General features: G+C 43.6%; 2 protein-coding genes across 5 annotated transcripts in view; one reads left to right on the top strand and one right to left on the bottom strand.

Moving 5' to 3' along the window:
- Positions 1–20462, top strand: part of PC (pyruvate carboxylase) — a 2056240-nt gene that overhangs the window by 1704850 nt on the left and 330928 nt on the right. The gene's annotated exons all lie outside the window — the stretch shown is intronic.
- LRFN4 (leucine rich repeat and fibronectin type III domain containing 4) overlaps positions 1–20462 on the bottom strand; it is a 35184-nt gene that overhangs the window by 7432 nt on the left and 7290 nt on the right. Inside the window, exon 2 of the mRNA XM_085625490.1 lies at positions 7027–8426. Within this exon, the coding sequence (XP_085481616.1) occupies positions 7027–8405 (1379 nt within the window). The 5' untranslated portion in view covers positions 8406–8426. The remainder of the gene's footprint in view (positions 1–7026; positions 8427–20462) is intronic.

The following is a 20462-nucleotide window of genomic DNA, read 5'->3' as shown; positions in this document are numbered from 1 at the left end:
GCACATTGTGCACTAATACAATGCACTTTACAGTACAACATCCAGCCCAGCATACCATTGATAGTACCTTTATAGACAATCTCATTCATCCACTTGAAAGGCCTGCCCTGTCCACCAAGTATCATGAAACACGGGTGTGCTGGCACAACCCCCTCGATAAACTGCTACCCTTAAGCTTGAACTGTTTTTATGTTAATATAAGACTCCTGTCCCCTTTCCCAACAATGAATTCCTGTCTCTCCTAGACTCTCTGTATCATTCACCAAGTGAGATATTACTGTTCATCACAGCTGCCAATGTAGGCGTTTCGTCACTTCCTCCCGTCTGACACCTGTATCTGCCTTGCCCCAGAGAAAGCACAGGTGGAGAAGGACAATGAAGAAACTACAAAAGACAAGTTTATGGCAGTAGCGGCAGGCATCTAGAAATATTCTATAGAAATAAACTCCAATAAAAAACTTTGCAATTCTAGTTTGCCTCCTTGCCAGTTTGGTTTTTCTCGAATGAAACCGCAGAGTGGGTACAGCCGAGATGTATATGCTCGGGGATGACAGGTTCTCGAGAGAAGATAATTAGATTTCGATTTATGAATCCTACTGTCATTTCATGCAGCGAAAGGCATCTCTCTACCTTTTTATAACCCTGCCAGGCATAGCTATTGTTTAAAACATGGCTGACACACTGTCAAATCAGACATAAATGAGACAACTTTAAATCTGTGAAGCCCACCTTGTTTCTTTAATTCTAGGTGTGAAATATTGCATATTTCCATACTTCTCTGGATTAGCCATGTTCCCCCACTCAGAAGTGCACACCGTATTCTCTGGGGAAATAAACCTCCATGATCCCTCTTAGTCCAAATCATCTGGAATTATGGCCATCCTTGAAAAAGGACTTCCAAACTTGAAGATGCAAGACATGTCATCTAGGGTAGAGGTTGCTAGCCTTCTTAACTCATAAACTCTAGCTCCCCAGCAAATGAAACTAAAGATTCTCATAGCAATATTCTTCTACCTCTCGGTCTAAGGCATAATCCCTTAATATGTACAAAAGAAAGCTGAGCTTCAATGCACCATGAATGCATAGTCCATAACGCCTCATGCACAAGATCTTGCGAGAGCAAAGCAGCAAAAGATCATATCCTAGACTTCGGTAACATACATGATCCGAAAGCAACCTAAATGTATCACCTGGCAGATCCAGCCTTCTGTGTAGGATTTGATCTTTCACAGATTTGCCACACTGCTTAGGATACTCTAAACGATAGAGGATTTTTTCCCATGGTTTTGTTTTTTAATTGCTCCTGCATCAAGTGCAATAACTAGGCCCTTTGAACAGTAAATGTCATTTAAAAATGCTAGTTGATATGGCAAGTCAAAATATCCTTTACATTTTAGTTTTGTTCATTTCTTTCAGTACGAAGCCGAAAGAGGGAAAAGTTTCGAGTGCTAAAAATTTCCTAGGGCCATGTTACAGAAGTGCCTGTGACTCCATTAAATCTTGTCTGTTTTTGCTTCAGTATATTTTTCCCATTTTGCTAGTGATTTTTGTCAGAATGTTGGCGGTTTTTTGTTCCTGATTTAAAAAACGATAAGTTTAGCACCTCAAGGCTTTTCCAGTTTTCTACTCATCATTAAGTTGGTATCTCTCTGTGGTATTGTATCTTGGCTTTAAACATTATTTTAAGCATGTAGGCCCACAAAGAAAATGATAATGTATGGCATTATGCATATTTGGACTGTTAAGACATTGACAGTACTTTCTATTTTACCTCCAGACAGTCTAAGAAAGTACGAGAGCATATCCTTAACCGCTCACAGAATGTACTTCAAGTTAAGGGAATTTGAAGTGTGCCTCAGTGCATTTCAAGGGCGCCATATAGTTATTGTTATGAAAAACAACTGAGGGAATTTGATTGAAAATTCTTAGAGTGGGATTTATGATGTACCTAAAGAGATGTAATTAGTGCAGTGACGTGGTGAAGGCGTAGCTTCTGATGACACTATTTCACAAAGAATACTAATGCTTTGATACCTATTAGACAACAGGGATTAATTCTTGCATAATTTACAGAAGGAAAATTTACGAAGATTTGTACTGAATTTGTGACTTTATAATAACCCACCACCTATGTCATCTGTAAAGATTTTTTTTTTTAAAAAGCTAAGGAAATCTACACTAAGCGTATTATCGAGTGGTTTATAGTGTGATCCTTTCACCATAATCCCTCGATGGCTTATCTGTCATTAAGTGAAGGGGCTAGATAGGGGTTTGCATCTTGGTTTCTAGTATCTATTCATATAGTTATGAAATTAAAAGATATTTTTGTTGTGCACAATCACATTTTAGGCTTACTGGTTTTAATAACCGCTTGATTTGTAATATGCTGGGCAGATTTGATATCCCTTTGCACAAGAACAATTGGCTACTCCTTTTCTTAAATGCAACCCTTAAGGCTCTCGTGTGATTTTGAAGATTGGGCTCCATTTGGTCAATAACCAGAGTTCTGAGATTCTGCATTAACTGTTCACCAGCAGGGATTGTTCCATGCAGCTTTAAAAGGGCAGCTGTAACATCTCCTAATTGAATAAAGAAAAAAAGCAGACCAACAAATCTACGTTTTACCTACTTAGTTCTTGGAATGGGCAGTGAATGGCCAGTTAATTATTTGTTGATGAAAATCCTGTTGCATCTGCAAGACCATTTTTAGACAGAACAGATGAATGGGTCAATAAGATGGTAAGTTGGGTCAGACAAGCTTTACGCTGGGGAGAGCCAACGTGGTCTTTACTCTTGAGGAAGTTTGTCAGAGTATTCTGGCCCTATCCTGCAACAAAGCCCCTGGTCCTGATAGCATACCTCCTGATTCATTTCGGGACAATATTGATGTCATGGGGCCAGTTTTCACCTTGGTTTTAAATGCTGCACTAAAGGAGGGTGCTCTATCCTCATGGTCCTCGGCCATCATTGTCCTGATCTTCAAAAAAGGGCGAAGCCAAAAATCCACAGTGCTATCGCCCAATATCTCTTATAGATGCTGCTGTCGAAGTATTGGAGAGGATTTTGTTAAACAGGCTCTTTTCAAGGGCAGACGACAATAATCTACTTTCTGAGGCCTAAAATGTTTTCCTGCCAGGCAGGTTGATCACTGACCAGTGTGTTAATTTATATCTAATTATAAACAAGTACACAGTTGCCCGTTCTGATTTGCTTCATTTAGTACTCTTCAGGTTCCACAAAGTTCTCGGGCGTTCTTGGTTCACGAGGAGCTGGGCCTTCGATATATTAGTGATCTGATACCCCTTAGGCCCCTGCTTTGTTGGGTTAAGATCTGAACTGGGGAAGGCTTACAGCTTAACCTGCAAACTTTGGCCGATTGTTTCTCTCTCCACCACATGCTCAACATCCCTTGGATAGCGAACGTTAAGGCCTCTCTGACTAGTCTTGGCAGGGTGGATTTGTTTCATAACCATCAGTCCCTGTGCCTGGGGGAGAAGAAAAGTTTATAGATTTGTTATTTGAATGTGCCTCTCTGCACTGTAATCAGCTAGAACCTGGGAAACCTATGGTCCGGGGTAATCTATTATTAAAATCCGTACAGGGCATGGAGCCATATCTTCCCCAGTTATCCAACTGATGGAACAGATTTGTGGTGATACGGTTTATGTTTAATTTGTTACATCACCTTCTAGCTTACCCAAGTGGCTGGACCAGCTCAGGCTCCTTATGGCCCTGTAGCTGCGACTGTGTCTGCACAGGATACCCTTCGTTTTGTATTGTTTAAATATTTATCCCCAGGAAGTGTTTTCTTTGTCCAGTTCTGAAAGCTATAAATTGTGCCCAAGCCCACCCGGCGCTTATATATCTGTTTAGCGTTATCAAGTTTCTTTTGTGCTGCTGTAAGATCCAGGCACTCCAGGTTGAATTACATTAGATGAGGCTTTAGAGCTTGATTTGTTACTTGTATTTTAATGCTGTTGTTTTTATTTTAAACTTTTATTTGATGTATGAATGAATGGTCTTATGTTCTTTTATGATTGTTTTTACAATCGAAAAAAGATTTTCATGATGATACTGAGTCAGTTATTCTTAACTTCGGTGGGCAGAAGTTGATGGCAATGGCGTAACCTTCCTAATATGTGCTCTGTTGGCGACTTTGATCATTTGACCACATCACACAATTGATTTTCTCCAAAATGTCATTTTTTGGGGTCTTGAATTAGATTGGTTCAGATCCTTTCTATCTGACAGGTGGTCTTGCTCCCTTGCTGGTCACACCCTCGAAATCTACTTGTGTTGCCACATAAGGTTCAATCTTGTTGCCTTTGTTTTAAACACCTGCCTTCCTCCTCACCCTGAGAAACGTTAATTAACTCTTAGTATTGAAATAATCTGACGATATCCTCCTTCTGTATTGTCAGTCTTGTGTTCTCAAAACAGTGCATGATTTTCATCTCGTCTACTGAAATTAACACCTTGATGAGACTGACGTATGTGAAGTGAAATCATTAAAAAATGGAAATCATGGTGGTGGGCAAGCTTTAGAATTTTGATTAGCCAACACCTGAACCCCTTTATATGTGCCCATGCCATCACTAGGCACACTCACATCTATGAGCTCGGATCTCACAATGTTCCCAGAACCTCAACTAGGAGTAAAATAGTTTGAAATACTAAAGGAAGTTGGCAACTATTTGCCTGCTTTCCATCATTGATGACAAGCTGCATGGGCATCGATAGGTACTGTCCAGGACTGAGAGTGCAAAAAGTGCTGTCCGGGATTTAGCCGTACCCAATATATTGTTCACAGCGCCCTCCAGATGCAGCGGCACAGTCATAACATAATCATAGGCATTGGCCCCATGTCTCACCATTTTTCATATTTCTCAATTGTTTTTCTCTAATAAAATAAAACCTCTTTAACCTTGTGCGTGGTGGTGCTTGCCATGTTCTCAAGCTAGAATCGGTCTTCATCCAGAAGAAATGTCTCCCAACAGCCCTGAAGTACCCTGCAATCGGATTCGTATAGGCTGTTTGGTGTCCCAGATTCAGAAAGTTGTGCCTCCTTGACAATTTTCAATTCATATTCTTTGGAAAATTCTACTGATCATATTGAAATGGTGGTTTGTATGCTATGAAGACCTACCCTTTCGCACAACGCAAGAATGTTAGCCGGGTACCAGCAGTAATATCTGTGTCAGTGGAAAGAGACCACTTTAGTGGCAAATGTTAAGCTTTATAAACTACATATCTTTAGCCCGCTTTTCTTTTTTGTTTTCCCGACTATACAAATGTAAGCGCGCCTTTGGGATAGTCTCTAATCTGTCTTTGTTCTTCTGGAGATCTAACGTCCAGAATCAGCCACAACATAACTAAGGACTTCTCAAGAACTGTCTGCAACATTTTACGTGTGGCCTACTGAACCGGGCACAACAACCCATGATGCATTTTCCAGAACTAAACCTAAACCAAAGGGCAGAGCCTTGTCAGGCTTTTATTGGTTTGATAGGTTATTTTTTTCTGGTGGTTGCACTGCTTGACACCTGGACGCCACAACATCGCTCTTTCGCTCCCTATGGCCTTGTCACCTGGGTTGGAAAATATATTTAATTGTGGTAAGACCCAGGTTCCCATCTTCTTGGGTACAAATGAGTAGATCATTCATATTGGTTGCTTCAATGTTATTCTCCAATTGCAATTCCACCAACTTGTAATTTGATATGTGCTCACAGGATTTACGAAACTTCAAATAAATATAAATTACCAGTTTTTGGAAATATGAGTTATTTTCTTAATTAATCTTTTTCCTAGAATGGAATTCAAAAAATGTTAAAGCTCGTATTTGAGAGGGAGGATCTACAGGCAAAACAATGCCCAAGGAAGAGGGTATCCTGTTTGAAGGCTCTGTGCATCAACCCAGAAGAGGGTACTTTATAGCAAATGTGTGGGGTGATAGGGTGTGCTGTCACTACAACACCAGGTATCTCTTAAAAGGAGAATGTGATTAAAATGTCCCCGCAGGAGAACAAATGCCACTATTCAGAGAGAGTGGTGTTAAGGACGCACAGAGGAAATAAGTTGTTTTGCTGTTGCATTGCATGGTGGGAACGTGGGCTGCATGCCACGTATTGTCAAGGGGTCGGGAGGTGTTGGATTTTCACTACAAGTAAAACGAGGCAGGGTCTATGTCAACTTGAAACTGAGTTATGCTAACAGTATCTTAGAAAGTGCCTACGTCAGTTTGTGGAAAGGTGATTGCCAACCTCAAAATCAAATTAAAATATCACACATACTCTTCAGAAACATCGAGTGCAGTTCAACACCACCCCGATCACATTTTTGGTGATTCATCAACATGTTTTTGTGAACTCTTTAAGCCTTCCGTTGCAATCCTCACCCACTCAGAAGTGCAAAGTGATATAGTGGCCTCGATCAGTGGTGGTTAACCTGTGGTCCGTGGCCCCCTGGGCGTCCGCCATGCCTACTCGGGGGGGGGGGGGGGGGGGGGGGGGGGTTAGTGATAGCTTAGAAAATTAAATAACATTATCAGGTAAATGAAGTGTAAATAAAGAAGCAAATATAACATTGAAAAATGTTAAATGTTCTGTAAATGTGAAGAAAGTTGAAATTGGCGGCAAACAAAATTAAGTTTGTATCCTCAGATTGATTTGTTGGAGAAGCGTATTAAATAGAATGAGATATGGATGATTGGTGACCTCAATTGAATTTGGAAAATCTCCAACCTTCCCATTAGAATTAAAATTTGGATTTTTTTTTTTATATTTGTTAATTAAATAAAATATTTCATCATTCCCGTACTGATTGAGTGGGGGCCCACAGACGTCAAAAGGTTAAGAACCACTTGCCTAGATGGTATTTGAAACTGTGAAGTTTGGGTTGCCAAGCTTTAACAACTGGCAACATGAAAGCCATAGTTCCTTTACCATTGTTGACCTTAAGCTAGTCTACTGAGTTGTGGACTAGCAAGTAAACACATCCAGCAATTTGTGTAGTCACTTTCCTTACCTGTACACCAAGGTGTCATCCTCCGTGCAGTTGTACTGAATCTGATACATCCATACGACGTAGGACGACTTGTTCATAATCCACCGAACTAGTGCTGTGGTAGCTGTCACATCCAGCACTGTGACTGCCTTCTCCTGTGTCCGGTTCTCATCAGTCATGTTCATCATAGTCTTTGCTGATGTGGTTATGTCCGACGATCCTGGGTCCTGCACCACATTCACTGTCCCATTGCTCCGATGTGGCAAGGGAATAATTTTTAAATCTACAAACGCTGTGGATTCTCCAGCAGCATTCATGGCTATGCATGTGTACATCCCATCATCCCTTATAGTGGTTACCAAGATATCCAAAGTGCCGTTCCGATAAGAAACAGTGCGAGATGAGTTGGACATGATTTTGTCATCCGGTGTAACCCAGTGGATCATAGGCTCTGGGTCCCCTATCGCTCTGCATTTAAGAGTTGCTCTTTGACCTTCTAGGATCCAGAGCTTGTGTGTGTGCCTGGTAATAAGTGGTGGCTCACAAGTGAATTCCTCCTCGGGGATAGACCAAAAATAGCGTGCCGCCAATTGGGCAGGAGAAGCACATGTCTCCATATCATCCTCACGCACCAGCCGCCGGAGCCAGAGAAGCTCACAGTTGCAGTGGAAGGGATTGCCCCCAAAATTGAGCACCACGGTGGACATGTAAGGGGTGGGGCTGATCACACCAGTCTGCGAACGGGCAAAAAGTGGATCTGGAGGTAGTGTGAATAGCCTATTGGATGTCATGTCCAACCTGGACAGTTTGTAGAGCTCGGCAAACGTCCCCTCCATGACATAGCCGATGAGGTTGTGGTCCAGGTTGAGGGTGTGAAGGCAGACCATGTTCTGAATTGCCTCCCAGGGGACGCTATTCAGGTTGTTGTAGGACAAGTCCAAATCTTCCAGACTCATTAGGAAGTCGTCAAAGGCTGCAACAGAGATGCTGATGAGCTGGTTATTGTTGATGATGAGGTGCTGGAGGTTGAGCATGCCACGCAGGTCCTCCTCGTGGATTTCAGTGAGTCTGTTGCTGTCAAGGTGCAGTGAGCGCAAACTCTCCAGGTCTCCAAAGGCAAAGGGTAGGATGTTGTCAATGGTGTTGCGAGACAGTGTCAGATCCACCAGACCACTCATATTGAGGAAATCATCTTGGTTGACCACGCGAATAAAGTTGTCTGCTAGGCGTAGCTCAACAGTCCGGCGGTCGATGTTGGGAGGAATGTAGAGCAGCCCCTTGTTGGCACAGAGGGTGCTGAGGGATTCGGACAGGTTTTGGCAGGTACAATGAAAGGGGCAGGCTTCTCCCAGAGTTGCCACGCTTCCTACCAGCAGGACACCCAGGAACAGCCTTTCCATTGTAGATCAGTTGGGGACACCCTGAAAGAAATAAAACAAAATGTTTAGTTATAGGAACTAATAAAAAATAGGTGTCATCCTTAAATGGCTCCATCAATCAAACAAGAGCATAGTTGCCACAAATTCCAGTTTATATTGCAGCTGCAGCAGTAACGAGAGCACTGAAGCCACCCATCCAATTTTTCAAACCATTTCTTTTTGTTACTCCAGGATGACTGAATCCGTATTTGAACTCCCTTATTATTGGAAGCATCCGGGGTGACATCTGCTGGCTGCACTTTATAGATCTTAAGTAGTTCTGTGTCAAATATGTTTGGTGTACTACCCAAACATATCGTGAACGTGGACTACGTGATTTTAGATCCCTGAAGCCCGCAGGTTAAAAACCTCGATTCTTAGTCAGTGGACACACAAAAGTCTTATTTGAAAAAATCTGTTCTAATGGGAAAATCAGGCATGGTCAAGTTGTTGGTCTGGTTCCCAAGTTTGGCATAGTTAAGTGGCTGCCTTCTCTTATTCAGAGATATTGTCACTAAGCCTAGATGTAACCTCAAGGTATGCAGATAGAGGGATGTACCTGCCCTCAGGTGCATTCCAGTCAGAATGTTCTATGGAGTGTTGTGTGTAGGTTCTATCACTAGGCCTGCCTAACTATCGAATGTGTCCCCTTGTGTTATCTCACCTGATTATTTTAGTCTCAGCTACCTGCATCTTATGGTATGCAGATTGCTAATGGTCAAATGTCAGTACATCATAGTAGTGCCCATGGTTTCTTAATTACCAATTTCATTTTCCACCCAGCTCGCTTAAAAGATAGTTGTTGATTTGTTGATCCTTTGAGGCTATAGACATGCTACTCTTGAGGTTGGATTGATTTTAGAGGGGTGATGACTGTCATCGAGAACCAGACCGTGAGGTGGGATACTGAAGCACTGTCAAGTTGCAAACAGGATTAACACCAAATAATTTCAATGTAGGCTGAGTAAACCGCTTTAACAAATCCACCCGAATTATGCGCAGTAATATAGAGGACACCCCTCCCCACCCTGTTCAGTACACGCAACGCCTCAACCCAAATCCTCTATCCACACTGTCATTTGAGGGTTTTACCCCCTAGATCAAGGTACTGCTCTCACAGAGGGTTGCATGCTCGATCTATGGGTGAACTATGGGAAAACAGGGGAGCCTTACTGGGCCCGAAACTCTGTGGACATGAAAATGAATGGTCTTTGGGTCTAAAGATGACCTAAAGCAGTTAGTGAATCTGGTACAATTGTGAACTTTATTATAGGAAGTTCTAGCTCTATTTTTCCAATTCGTTTTCAAATTCCATTGCAGAAAGGTTCTGTAATTGGACCCATCCAGGCGGTCCATTGGGGATGGTGATGTGGTTAACAAGTGGCAGCCTGCCTGGGTTATTCATTTGAAACCTTGGGCACTGTTGCACATTTCATTCAGAGTCCAGGTGTAGATTTCCACCTCTCTATACCTTTTATTATATAGTTTGGTTATTTCAATAGTGTCCTCTTTGAGTACGGGGTGAAAATGGACATTGTCCACAGATTGACTGAATTCTGTGCTTGTCATCAATTCTATTCTAGTCGCATCCATATAGCACATCATTCCCCGAAGAGGTGCTGAAGTGCTTCAGCAGTTGAATAGTACGGCTGCGCCATAGGTGAATCCCTAGAAGTGTGTTGGCTTGTGATGTGTCCTGCAGAGGAAGTGCTGTGGTGCTGCTTGATGCCAGTGTGTGCCTGAGATAGGAGTGAATAGAAGTGAGGGATGGAACTTACCTTTATATTATTGTTGTTAATGCTTGGAACAGTGCGAGTTCTGACTTATGAAGGTGGACCAGGGGGTGCAACGCAAGCGCTTGCCCGGGCCTCTCCAATCCTTCAGAGGGGCCCCATGCTGCACAAGGCCAATGAATGTCTGAGATATGGGATAATCAAGGGACTCTCATTGTATTATTCTTGGAGGGGGCATCATTTTATGTTACGTCACTGTGGGGCCTACCTGGGAATTGCTTTGGTGTTGTGTGAAGTTTAGACGTGCACCAAAACGTAAACAATCCAGGAAAAAAGGCAAACGTCGAGCTTCAAACAGAAAATAAACAGGCCATGTTGTGCAGTTTTCTGCAATACTGTTGTAATTATATTCTAGAGAACAGTTGAAGCGTTTTCCCCGTTTTCGTTTTAGCTCGGAGGAGTGCTTGTTTCCCCTGCCAATCTAATAATAAGACGACATAAAGGAAGGGCGCTGTCAAGAGTGACCTGATTTAAACAGTGCTACATGTAAAGAATGTAGACAACCCTTGGCTTTGCCACTGCTTCTCCATTTCCGCCAGTCGCGCGAGTCCAACTGTCGCTGGCACAACGGGGCTTCGAAGAAGTACATTACGCAGCTCGGGGTGTCGAGTGGAAATGGTTATCGACCGCGATGGAAGCGCTGGGAAGGGATCGAAATCCGATATCGGCCCGGCGCGGGCACAGAGCCTCTGCGGACGCGCGGAATGGCGGGTGGGGGTGGGGTTGCGACTGAAATTTGTAATAAAGACAAGGAGCAGCATTGTCCAAGGGGCATAATTTAACGTGTATGGGAAAGCTGTTGAAACAGTCTATCCTCGGCGTGTTTAAGCCGGGAAGCATTGACTGGCTCTAATGACCTTAGCTTTCCCGCGCTTTCTTTTCTGCTGCCCGCCTCAGCGCTATCAACGCGGCTCCCTCAGATGAAAGGGAGTGCGTCACTTTAATGAAAAGAAAAAAGGAAGGGGACATGTGATAGTCTTTCTGCTCGCTCGACTCCCTTTGTATTACCTCGTAGAGTATGTGCCGCGTTCAGGTGGGCTTTACTCCTGCCCTACCGGCCCTTCAAGTTCAACTGCTTTTATGTTTTTTATCCTCGAATGGTCTTCTGTATTTTTCACTCTCTATCGCTGTCTGTATTTACGCATCTCCTTATTTAAATGTGGTGCAGTTTGTGCTGAGCACCCTATGTATAAATCCTCCTCTGTAAGGTGGCTGGTGTATATATATATAGTTATACCTCACGCACAACATACAGCTGTTCACCCAGCGAACCAGAATGTGGTCTTCAGCCATGCCTGGCGTCTGCTACACGGAAGAGGAGTAAGCTACATGGCACGGTCTGTGGCAGCGTGGCACCTCTAGAGGTATACAGCACACATACTCCTAATTTGTCATGCCATATGTGATATCAGGAATAGTGTTTGGGGGGGTTATGGTGAGGATTGTTTTCAACAGTGGTTTTATTTCACTGAATTGTTAGGCTCTATTAGAATATAAGTTAGCAAGTGATCCAAGTGTAAATAAAATGCCCCATGAGTGATTTTTCGATGTGGTTATTGGTTTTGCAATGATATACTTCAACAAGTAACAAAACTTCCTACAGGGCAGAGCCTCTGGCAGTGCTCCTTTCGGCAAGATCTACCAGAAATGGACGCGGACTTGTTCGATGAGTACTCTGCACAAACCCTGCCGTAGCATGAACGTCAATCGTGAACATACCTAGTGTGGTACCCAAGGCTGTGACCTGTAGCCATCTCTGATCTCTTCACCTGTCCTAGTATCACACCTTTGTGTCTGATTGCATTTATGGATCACACACTGCCTGGCAAGGAGGTCTCTGTGCTTTGCTGCTGCTCCTTAGCTTTAAAAAAAAATCTCCTTTTTTTCTGTCTCCTATCTTCTTCCTTTATATGCTTTATTCATCTTTATTGATGTCTTATTAATTCTATTACTTTTTATCATCTATGTCCCCTTAGTTTTTTTATTGCACTCTGATAATGTAACTATTGTGAGGTACAGCTAGTGCAAGGCAGCACAGTGTCATGTGCAAAGTGTGAGCAGTTGGTTTCACAACAATAAGAAATAGTGATTTATCACAAAAGCTGGTAGCGGCAAGTTCTCGGCAGCCAGACAGTTCAACCCGGCTATTGTGTGAGGGGGAGCAAGATCAACTATTGCTTCATGAGACTGAGGAGGAGGAGGGCGGGAGAGGAGAGGAAGACAGTGGACAAGGTTGTGCAACCTAGACCACTCCTACAGGTAGACTGCGCCTTCGCCTTCTCCGTACTACATGTCTCTTCCAGTATTAGTAAAGGGATGTGACCGAGTGCTTATATAGCATGGGATTCAAAAGTGAGCAGCCTTGAGTCTTACTGTTTTGGGGAATCCATTCATCTTGTTTTGCCTAAATTCTTACCAGCTAGTGAGTTTTGTGAGTAGTTAAGACCAGCAGGGTTGAGGAGGAAGTGTTGGTGGGGTGGGAGCCCTAATGAGAGTAACAGAACCCAGTAATTGTTCCAGGACCAAGTTTATCATTTATCATTTGTGTTGCAACCCTAAAGGGAAGAAGGGAATGTAGTTGTAGGCACTTGATTTCCCTTGCAAATATGCTTGCGTTTGATAATGAGTAGTTCATGTTTGCGTTGTGACTCTATTGATGAGTCGTGCAGTGGCCTCAGTATTTCACAGCGTCAGTGTGCGGATGCAGCATTTGCCGCCTGCCTCTCCTCTCCATTCATCTCTGTGTCGGCTTGTCGGCGGAGGCACCTCCTGTCCAGCTGATCCCCGCCGTCCTTGCTCTCCGAGATTTATTGTTGTGTGCCTGTGACAGGCCCATTACTCAGGTGTGCTGAAGGGAAACTGGGCCCAATTGTAAATAAGTATGTAATCTCTCAGAAGGTCATGTCGCGTTTGGTTTATAGTACTCATGTTATGAGCTAGACAGTCCATCCTGTTGGTTTTTCCCCCTGAAGAATTATTTGGTGCACTGCTTCCCTTCCCTCGCGCCCAGTCTGAAATTTCCATGGGTGAATTTTGAGCTGTGATTACATTGCGCCAGAGAAGCGTCTCCACCATGTGTGTTCAACACGACACTGGGTATGGGGGACTTTATATAGTGGATATGTTGTTTACAGTGGAGCCAGGAGATATGTGCATTCGTCCCAACTTCCATGCTTAACCAAATAGTGTGAGCCTGGGCACATCACTACATCCATGCCTTTCTCTCTTCACCAATTAAATTAGCACGCTGAAAGGCAGTAGTAAGTTACCCTTAAAAACTGGTTTGGATTCAGAGCAGATTATAGATGAAGCCAGGACAGTAAGCCTGGAGCGCTCAATATGTCGCCACCTGTCTGAGTATATAGATCTAACACGAGTGAGGATTTTTATTGCAGACTAGAGCTTCATATGACGCATGCATTTGTCCATTGGGAGAGGCTACAGTTTTTTGTCACACAGACCTTTGAACTCCCATCGCATGGCAAAGAGCAGGGATTGTGGCTTCGTTTACACCGGTTGTCTCTGCTTCTGAGATGTCCTTCACCTGAAGATTACATGTAGTGTAGGGTTGCCTCAAATGTGCTGACACATGATGGGCTGAATAGGCTGCAGGTTGACGCCACCGTTGTTTGAAGTGGTGTTTGTCCTTTCTACAACCCATTGAAAAACATCCCAACTAGATCCCCGGTTTCAGATACTATATGTTCTTGCCCAAAAGACTAGATCCTCTTGGATTGTAAAATTGTCCTGTTGGAGTAGTTCGTAAAATCGCCGCGGCTGCCAACACGCCAGAAATCAGGAAAATGTAAGACATTGGGTTGACTATGTCAGAGTCCAGATTCCTTTGTCTCGTTTCAGTCAGTAGTGAACAAGAGCTTGGTCTGTCTGACCTTAGGTGGCAGGTCATGCCCCGTGTTCAAAAGGGCTGTTAGTGATATCGTCACACTCGGTCTCAAATTCCAACTAGACCTCCTTATGAGAACACTGTGAAATCCTTATTTTTGGAGATCCTGGGTTGGGTAGAGAGAACTGGATTTTTTTTGTATTTGTACTGGATGGCCCTTTATTTGCTTGCTGTAGAAGGCCAGTAAGATTCTGTAGCATGCTGACCAGCCACCGACACAACAAATGTGATAGTAGGCAAATCATTTTATTTCTTGGAATGCAGTCCCTGCTTCTGCGAAAAGTAGTAGTGGTCAGACCCTGGCTGACGCCTAATATTAAGGCTTTAGAAACAAAAAATTGCACCCAGTGCATGCCATTCATTGATTCTGGGTTGCCAATGAGCTTGCAGTCCCTTAATGTTGCCTCAGTCTAGTGATGCTGTTAAAATCGGTAGCAGCTTGAGAGACAACTGTATTCAGAAAAGTACAAGTGCTTGGGTGTTATGATGACCAAAGATGGCTGGTCCCAGGACGTAAGCAGGATGGCGAGAACAAAAGCAAGCCATGGCCTGAAAGGCATGAGAGGCTCTGCAACCAGAGTGTTAGTCAATGTCACCAGAACCCCGAGATGGCAATATAAGACCATATGACATGTTACCAGTTAGGTATTTTTTTATATTGCACGTTTTGTTTGGGTTACTTAACTTGAAATCAAGCGTGTTTCTTCACATTGCAGGTAACACTGGGCATTCATTGCAATGGGAATATTTAGGTATACCTTTCATGAATAAATTGTTGCTAAAACAAAGGACATTGATAAAGGGCAGAAGATTTATGGGATTCATTGGCTGGGGCGTTTACTACATCATTACAGATGTACCAAAAGTGTAGGCTCCTCAAAGATTAGATCTACTTGTAGAGGTTACATTTTCAGTGCCAAGATGAGAAAAAGTATAAAGCAGTAATAAGGACTACGTTTTGAGTCCCTATTAATTGTTACTATATTAGCCGTAGGCCTGAAGATCCCCAAGAAAACACCTGGTCTGTAGAGCTTTTAGCCACTATTGTTTAAAGTCAATAAGCAGTACACCACTAAAACTGCACTGGTTATGGTCGTTAAAAGAATAATGAACCCTTTAGGCTTCATTGTTTCAGTGGTAAGAGCACTAGTGGGGTGTTTTTCCTTGCTCGGCTGCCATCTTTGATTCTAGTTTTGTGGTTACGATGACTCTTCCAAATGTCTTCAGATTGCCCCTGGTGATATCTTTAGAAGCCTGAATTGTGGCTGTATCAGGCCGACAAATTAGTACATTAGGGCGGGGTATTGTTGATGCTGATTGGTAGTTTATTTGGAGTAAGCAGTCTTTCTAATAAGACTGTTTCAAAAATCCTTTTCATCCTGGTCTTTGATGGTCTGGCGGCCTCTCAGCTCTTCCCCTCATAGCTCTGAAGCAATTCATGAACCACATGAAGGGAATTGCTCCCATAAGGTGGTATCTAGAAAACGTTTGAGGCCCTCCACTTGGTCACTCAGAAAAACCGGGATTCCATGTGAGTTGGTTGATTATTACATCATCAGCTGGGTTGCCTTGAAAATGTTTTCCTACCTCTTCCTTTTGGATGAGCCCTGCTCTATGCTCCCGAGATGATAATGTCTAGGGTCCCTGGCACCCATTCGCAAGTCCACGCCTGGAATGTTGCCAGTGAGAAGGTTTTGTCTGGGACATTGTCAAGTTCTGGTGGCAACATCTGGAATGTGGATTCCCTGTGTGAAGAGTACACATTCCGAGAGTTAAAGACTACTCATACAGGAGGGATGAAATATAATCTGCGACATTGTCTAAGGTTTGGGAATGTGAGGTCATGTCGAGATGCTCTGCTCTTTGCTTCATAGTTAACGTTTGAATGCAGCATTTAAATTGCCAGGACCTGTCAAGGTTGAAAGCTATTGCCTGCTTCAAATGTCCAAATAAATGCAAGCATTTAACCATGTCCCAGTTTCACAACTGTATTTTGCTTGTTTAAGTATTTCTACCTTGACCCAAATTGCTCCTAGCCATCCCTCTTTACCATTCCCATGGCAGGGATGCTAAACACCATGTTCTACAGAACATGGCCGACTGAATCCACCACTTTATTTTTATGATCTGGGTTTTTATTATTTTTCTCGACTCAGCATTTACATTTCTGTAACAGCTACTAATCCCCCCCTCACCCTCTGGGCCTCGGAAAAGGAACAGAATCTAAATTGAGTTTTAATATCTGTCCCAGCGATTCGTGACAAGGACGCAGATTGAAATGTGAACATGTATTCCTGGAAGCCCCGGAGCAGCTTTTGAATCGCTGCTTGCGCATAGATAAACATTATGACTTTGGTTTTGAGTGTCAGCGGTGCCGGTGTCGTACGAAAGGCTGGATGTCTTGGCTGTGCTGGGATAAAGTATATTGTGTGGCTCCACAGCACACCTAGCCCTTCCTTTGAGGACAAGTCAAAGCCTAGTTGGCCACGTGGTCCAGTCCACTATTTGTTGAAGAACCCAAAGATCCAGTATCTTATCCTTTCTTCATGGTCTTGTCCCTATGAGGCCCTACTAATGCCCATGATTGGTTCATCAATAAACAATCTGTCCTGTCAATTGGGTAAAACATTTTTGGTTGTGAACCCTACTCTAGGAAAGGAGCCTTTGTGTTGAAAACTCTCCCCGTTGTCCTTACGGTCAGGCCCGCTCTTGGAAAGTCGAGCAAAGACCTTGAAGCACTCTTCTCCCAAGCAATCGGTTCAACATTCACTGGTTCTTCGTCTGCAGGACTCAGTCTTTGCTCAACTAACTCCCTCCCTTTTGTTAACGAGGTGACGTGATGCCACTTTCTGGCAGTGTGAGCACGACATAAAAACAATAAGAGAAAAGAGAAATAAACTTGGTATACATCTTTTTTTTGTCTGACTTAAATTCTTATACACGTGGCCGGCTTCCTTACAATCATTGCCTTTTTTTGTCTATGTAAGTAGACCCCATTCGTGTTTCATCTTTTATGGCTTTTTTCATCCTCTTATCGGCTTCCTATTATTTTTTCTTTTCCTATTCTTCCTTTCTCATTTTAATCTTTCCCATAATTTGTTTTCTTGTTTTAACATGATTCTCTTTGCTAGTCACCTGCACATGTTCCCTTTGTTATTCTTTCGTTGCGTCCTTGTGCTCCTATCCATATGGTCTGCTTTAGAGACCAGAAGGGACCCAGCGTTGACACACTTTGCGGAATGAGGTAGATTTCGAAATTAAAGGGCTATAGAAATCAAGAGCACACCAGATAGGCACAGGGAATTGTGCCCAAATGGCCCCTCTGGCTTCCCATGGCTTCTCAGCCTCAGGCACTTTCAGTGCCACACAAGCTCTGGGTTCAAGGTAAGTCCTTAGGGAGTGAGAGTGGCGGAGCTATTCTTCAGTTTCATGTTCTCCATACCTCTGCTCTGTTACTTCCTCCTTCCCTATACTTCTTCCCATGAAAACCCCCAGAAGGAGCCAAGCCACACTACTGGCATTACTTTTTAAACGTCAGTGACCCCCGCCCCTTAACTATCACTGCGAGTGGGAGGCCAATTGCGAAGATATTGATCCTATGAAGGGATGGTCGAAAATGATGGTGCTTAGTCTGGTTACTATAGCTACGATCGCCCAACCTGTCATTTTCTGTGCACCTCTGCACCAGACAGATGAATGGTTGCGCTGTGGTTCAGTTCCATGCTTGGATGGGACTTGATTACAACATGCCAAGGCCATGCCTACCTGTGCAATGGCAGGCTCACATCTGTGGATGTAGTTAGTCGGTGTCAATGTTGTGCTTGAAGGAAGGTAGAAGCAGCAGAAACCAGCACTAGCAAAACTAATAAATGCAGTGGTTATTGTATTTTTATTGTAAACCTATGCCACAAAAATAAAAATAAGCATGCCTACCACTGCATAAACGTGGTGGGTATATGCTTGCTATACATGTTTATCTTGATTAAAGAATAACCATCATGTACAATTGTGATAGAATGCATACTGTGTTTCCTTGGAATGAACAAAGAACAGATGATGGATGGAATGCTGAACAAACACAACATTAACCCCCAGTCACAGATCTGGGTTAAATCCCTCGTTTTTTTTGCCCGCCATGCCATTCCAGTTTGGACCTAGCCTTATGCAAATCAGTGTTTACCCTGCTCCCCATGGGAACAGTCCAGCCCGAACTGCCAGGTCTTCTCTGGACCAGAAACAAGCATCCTAGGACCGGTTTTGGTGTGCCACCCCTCATCAACCATGCTATCTTGAATCTGGTGGCATAGTGAACACTGGACCCACATCTGGACATACCCTTCACACTTAGGGCAACGTGCAAAAAGAACAGATTGAGGAAATGCTGAACAAATCAAACATTACCCCCAGTCACTGATCTGGGTTGAATCCATCGTTTTTTTGCTCGCCATGCCATTCCAGTTTGGACCCAGTGAGTTTTCTAGGAGGCAGATGTACTTGGAACAGATGTATAAACCCTTTTAGTTTTAATACACTTTACTGAAAAATTTGATTTTTATTCGCACAATGTAAAGTACTATTGGCTTTGAATTCCTGTAAATTGAATGGATAGTTTAAAGAGATAAGTATATCTAAAACAATTGAACAAAATGGAAGAATAAAGCACTGACAAGGTAAAATATTGGAGCTCCAGCCCTGGCACTGAAGTGAACTTCTTTTTAGGCAGCTGTGCACATATGATCAGGCGACATGTCATCACTGCCTGTACAAGAGAGCCAGTGTGCGAAGTGGGCTCATCCATTAGCCCACGCAGTTATTCTTTGTAGCTGGAACAACAATATGAATGACAGTTGACCAGACCAATGGCTGAGACGTGTCACCCAAAGCCCTAGCATGAAACTAAATATGCAAATATTTGTGCGTTTTCTTACATCAGGCTAGTGAGGCATATTAAAGTGTATCTAGGCCAGACCTAAAATCTGATATTGTGTAGTCACTGTGCAGAGAATACAGTTGGAGGGTGAAGGTGCAAGTCCAAAGCTTTTTGGGTCATGCTGTCTAAGCCTTAGTATTTACATTTTTTAGTGGAGCTTTGTTTACTCCCTCTAAACTCCCCCGCCCCCCTTCTCCCCCCCCCCCCCCCCCCCCCCCCCCCCATCCACGTCGACAAAACAACAGCTCTCCACTAGAGGCTCAGCACATACTTTGACCCCACTAAGCCCCACCTCCCAGCTGAGAACAGGCTTCACAACGTTCTTCTGGTTCCTGACATGAAGTCCTTGCCTCAGAATAGAAGATTTCCCCCTGAATTCCAGTTGCAGGAGGACATGGACATCGTCCTAGGCTCTGCCTGCCTGTGACAGGTGAACTGACCAAGATCTAGAACAGCAAACAAGCAGCTTGTGGGACTGGCTAGATTTACCTAGACGACTTATTTTTTGTTAGTTTTATATAGCGCAAACTAGACCCGAAGATATCTGGTATCGGAGCGCTTTAAGTGTGCACCAGTTTCGTTACACAAGGACGCCTTCATTGTTAGGCACAGGGAGATTAAGTGATTTACCCAGAATCAAAAGATGTTGAGCATCCTTGCCGAGACTCGAACCTGGTTCCCCAGCTTCGAGGTCGACTGCTCTAGCTGTAAGGCTACATCCTCTCCCAATAAGCACAAATGAGTACTGCCTGAGCCCAGAGCCAGCACGTCTCTGCTTGAGTGGTATCAAGCATGCGCCATGAGCCCTACCTGCACAGGCGTGCAACAAAAGCCTTTTGAGGCCCCTGCCACTGGCGTTTTTTGCACCTAACCTTTAGGTTCATCAGCTGATAGTCCTTGTAGTGGATCCATATTTGGCAGCAGTGACACCCAGTACCTGGACTACAAAGCTTCCCCCCTCTACTGCCCCGTGCAATCACTTCACAAGCCGGGAGGTACCAGAGGAGGTAGGACACTGTACCACAATAGAAATTTGACTGCGTGGACTGAGCTCAATATATGACCACTAAGCCTCACCTTGAGAAGCCAAGGGTGAGGGTGCCTGAAAAGGTTGGAAGAACTCTTCAGTAAATGGTAGTTATGGTCCGCCATGTGAGCATAGCTGTCACCAGCATTACAAGAAAGGGGCTTTGGCTCCGCCCTACGTTGGGAGTCAGAAGTACATGTTTTCATTGGGCAGAAGTTATGTGCTTCCACAAAAAAAGTGCTTGCCCTCCACACAGCTCTGACCATTGTGTTTATTTATCCAGCTGCCGGAGTTGGACCTTGGATAACTAGATAATTTGTGGTTTTCCTCTGGTAGCCACATAGATGGGAGGAGGGCAGTCATTATCCTACATGGATTTTTTGGT

The sequence above is a fragment of the Triturus cristatus genome, chromosome 9 (assembly GCF_964204655.1).
Source record: "Triturus cristatus chromosome 9, aTriCri1.1, whole genome shotgun sequence".
Taxonomy (NCBI): domain Eukaryota; kingdom Metazoa; phylum Chordata; class Amphibia; order Caudata; family Salamandridae; genus Triturus; species Triturus cristatus.
Note: the sequence above shows the minus strand (reverse complement) of the source record. Positions and strands in the feature narration are given on the sequence as shown.